The sequence below is a fragment of the Tachysurus vachellii genome, chromosome 16 (assembly GCF_030014155.1).
Source record: "Tachysurus vachellii isolate PV-2020 chromosome 16, HZAU_Pvac_v1, whole genome shotgun sequence".
In the NCBI taxonomy this organism is placed as follows: Eukaryota; Metazoa; Chordata; class Actinopteri; order Siluriformes; family Bagridae; genus Tachysurus; species Tachysurus vachellii.
In genome coordinates this window covers 7,066,641-7,070,419 of record NC_083475.1, presented here as the reverse complement: position 1 = coordinate 7,070,419, position 3,779 = coordinate 7,066,641, and the positions used below count along the sequence as shown (strand labels likewise).

The 3,779-nt window shown below is 41.0% G+C and overlaps 1 protein-coding gene across 3 annotated transcripts in view; it reads right to left on the bottom strand.

The window, feature by feature from the left end:
* The window catches only part of LOC132859180 (sine oculis-binding protein homolog B-like), a 15,584-nt gene extending 12,331 nt beyond the window's left edge, over window positions 1–3,253 (bottom strand). Inside the window, exons 1-2 of one of the 3 annotated variants that reach the window (XM_060889830.1) lie at window positions 3,077–3,253; window positions 788–923 (exon numbers count right to left, since the gene is read on the bottom strand). In XM_060889830.1, the coding sequence (XP_060745813.1) occupies window positions 788–923; window positions 3,077–3,169 (229 nt within the window). In that variant the 5' untranslated portion in view covers window positions 3,170–3,253. Of the gene's footprint in view, window positions 1–787; window positions 924–1,274; window positions 1,647–2,946 lie in introns of those variants that run through there. The other 2 variants (XM_060889832.1, XM_060889831.1) reach the window with 2 other exon arrangements.
* Window positions 3,254–3,779: the final 526 nt, after the last annotated feature.

The window sequence follows — 3,779 nt, the reverse complement described above, 5'->3', positions numbered from 1 at the left end:
TATTACTATACAGTCTTACTCATTACTATACAGTCTTACTTATTACTATACAGTCTTACTTATTACTATACAGTCTTACTCATTACTATACAGTCTTACTTATTTACTATACAGTCTTACTCATTACTATACAGTCTTATTACTATACAGTCTTACTTATTACTATACAGTCTTACTCATTACTATACAGTCTTACTCATTACTATACAGTCTTACTTATTACTATACAGTCTTACTCATTACTATACAGTCTTACTTATTTACTATACAGTCTTACTCATTACTATACAGTCTTATTACTATACAGTCTTACTCATTACTATACAGTCTTACTCATTACTATACAGTCTTACTCATTACTATACAGTCTTACTTATTACTATACATTCTTACTTATTTCAAACTTTAAATCTTCCTTATTCTGAGCTAGTTATTCTGTAAGCTAATATGTGTACAAAGTGCTACGATGCAGTGTGAGCAGTGTGTTATTTGGGTGTTGGGTTCTTCTATATGTTTGACTTTCAGGTATAAAGTCATACATGGTCAGAATGCAAATATCTGCATCAATACAGTATTTGGAACATCTACACTACCAACCAATAATACTGGAATATAACTGTAGAAATGTCTCACGAGGCTAGCAGGATTTGTTCAGGACTCATAAGTGACTTCTCTAAACGTCTTTCATTGGTAGAGTTTATGTAATTAATGTGAATATTCTCGTATGTAAACTCAGGGAACTCTGTCTCTACTGTATATGTTTACAGAGACGTGTGTGAGCTCTCACCTTTAAGCACAGATACTTGGTGGCGTCTTGCTCTGCCGTTTTGACTCCTGATGTCAGCGGACTCTGAGTCTTGCAGGTCAACTTTATCATATCCGTACCAGCCCAGCAATTCATTCATTGTGTTCTCAGCGAAGCTCTGTCTCACACACACATACACACACAATTGGTAACTGGTAATCTCTGACCAGAGTATGGAGATTTAGTGAAATGTATACGCCATCCCATGCTCCATTTGTGGCTCACAAAATTTGACTGAAAAATGAAGCAGCCGCAAGAAGAAAAAAAAAGTTCTGAATCAGTCTTTGTTATTTTATTCTAAATGGTCTGACATAAAATCTGGCTAAACACTCAAGAGACCTCTCGCTCCCTCACTCGCTCTCTCTGTTTGAGATTACAGAGGTGGGTAATTTGATTCATAGTTAGTGGAAATCCGAGGAGGACACAGAACACCACAGCTGGGTTTGTGGGCTTCCCAGAAATCCCCCACCTTCTTCGCCTCATGTCCCCCACTCCTCCAGTTCCCCTGTTCTCCTTCTCATCTTCTCCATTTTCCCTGAAGGATCCAATTCCATCCTTTTTCCCCCTCTTCCTTCCTTTCTACTCCTCTGGTTGCTTTTAAAACTCTCACTTCACTCATCTCTCCCTGAGCGCTCACAACCAAAACAAACAGTCGTGGTAGAACACTGGTCCACTCTCTGCTTGTTCGCGTTCTTTCTTCTCTCTCCCTCTCTGTGTTACCTGACACTTCAGCCCTTCTCGTGTTTCACTCTTTCTCTAGAAAACAACCAGTATGCTTGAGAACAGGGGGATTCTCGCAGAATGGCATATCCGTTACGTCCACTACTCCGTCACTCAATCCGCAAACAGGCCTGCCCATAAAACTGCAACTGTATGTTTGTGTGTGTGTGTCTGTGTGTGTGTGTGTGTGTGTGTGTGTGTGTTTATAGAAGCTGGGCAGGGATCGTATATATTTTTTTTTACCAGTTACTTGAGCCTAAACCGAAAAATCTACTGGACTGGGTGTGAGTCTAACTGTTTTGGAGGCTGATTACATCAAAAACCACATCAGATTCTATTTCCCCTGAGATCAGACCAAATCCTTGCATATTGTTTTACTGTTTTCTCATTAGTATGAGGTGGGTCTTCTTTTCCCAGTCCCTCCAGTGTTGCTCTTATTTCTCGTGTGCAGCACAGACAAACATCTGCTTAGTAAGAATGAGGGAGAGAGGGAGAGAGGGAGAGAGAGGGCGAGCCCTGTCCCAAAATCCAAAGCAGTTGTGGCCAAAGGCAACAAAACCTACCGTGACCCCCGCTTGAGCCCTGGCTGCGCTTACATCAGGATCGTGTATGGTTTCACATGTTTGGATTAAAATTAGTTAAGTCGCAACCCTACACCCGCCGGCTCCATGGATATCATGTGCGGTGATCCAAAATCACTCACACAAAGAAACTTGCGCCCGGTTTCCTCCCACACAGACATGAAAACCGCTCATGTCTCTCACGCAGATATTTCTCTCTACAATATGCAACCATGGGAAGTCAAACAATAATCATTTGGAAAGGAAAATCCTAAAGGCATACAGCATTGTATGTGTATGACTTACAAAATGACAAGAAAAAAATGATAGTGCAACACATTATTCAGTGCATAATCACAATCCAATATCTCAATATCAAACTCAGGTTTGAAAATACAGCATTTGACAGACGTGTAACTTAAACACATTACAACACAAACAAATGACCTCTTACAATTTTTACTTACTGGATAAACGTATCCAGGTTATATTGCAGGTGGGGTTTTTGACTTATGCCTGAATAAACCTTCGAGTTGGAGTATAGAATAACCTTGGGCTTTTGGAGCACACTGACACAATATACTTCACACAGTTACACAGTCATATCCCCTGTAGGGAATACGTTTAGGTTTATATATATATATATATATATATATATATATATATATATATATATATATATATATATATATATATATATATTATACAGGGTACGTGTATGTATTCTGTACTCTAGGCGCATGCCAACCGCTGGCGCACATCTGGCAAACTGCTGCGCATCTCTCCACTTGTGTACAGACAGACACACAGTGCTAATACTGAATCTCTTATATGACACACCTCACTACAAAGTTTAGCTACCTGAACATTTCCCCCTTCATACAAAGCGTTGTGAGCTGCTGTAAGATACCCAGGGCAACAATCTGGAGAACGCGCGTCATGAAGGCGACCCAAATCTCTCAGCACCTAAAGGAGACAAACACACTCGTACCTTCATTTCTTGGCTGACCTCTCTCTTGACAGGATGAGCTGGTTTCCTACTGCGCTTGTTTTCCGGCGGTCTTCCTTTTTCCATCTTTGGCATCGTTTATTTAGGGGAAAACAAGCAGAGAAAGACGCAGTTGCGCGCAGGCAATAACAGTGTGGCAGAGTTATGCGCGCTCACGCAGCCCAGAACGCGCAACACGGAAAAATGCGCGCACGCGACAGAGGAGGCGGGGCGTATGTTATGTAACCCAACACCTGGAATCCATTCAGTTCCTGCACCCTTCCTCTTTTCAGCTCCTGGAGATGAATTACAAAAAACTGGCCAAGTGATCTATTTGTCCTCAACTAACTAAATGACTCTACCATAAAAAATATATCTACGAAAAAAAAAAATCTTTTTGTTTTGTACACTGTATGGCCAAAAGCATATGGTCACCTGACCAGTGCACCCATATACTGGTCTTGGTATAGTAGTGGTATAAAAAAGGCTCTCTATACTGTAGCATAACAATTTGTGACCAGACTGAAACATGGTCCAGCACGATGATGCCCCTGTACACAAAGCCCCTGAGCTCCATGAAGACATGGTGTGTTAATGTTGGACTGGAAGAACTGGAGTGTCCTGCACAGAGCCATGTGTGTCCAAATGTAGTGTATCATAATGCAGTGCATGCACAGGGTATAGGAAAGTAGTGTAAAGATACAGA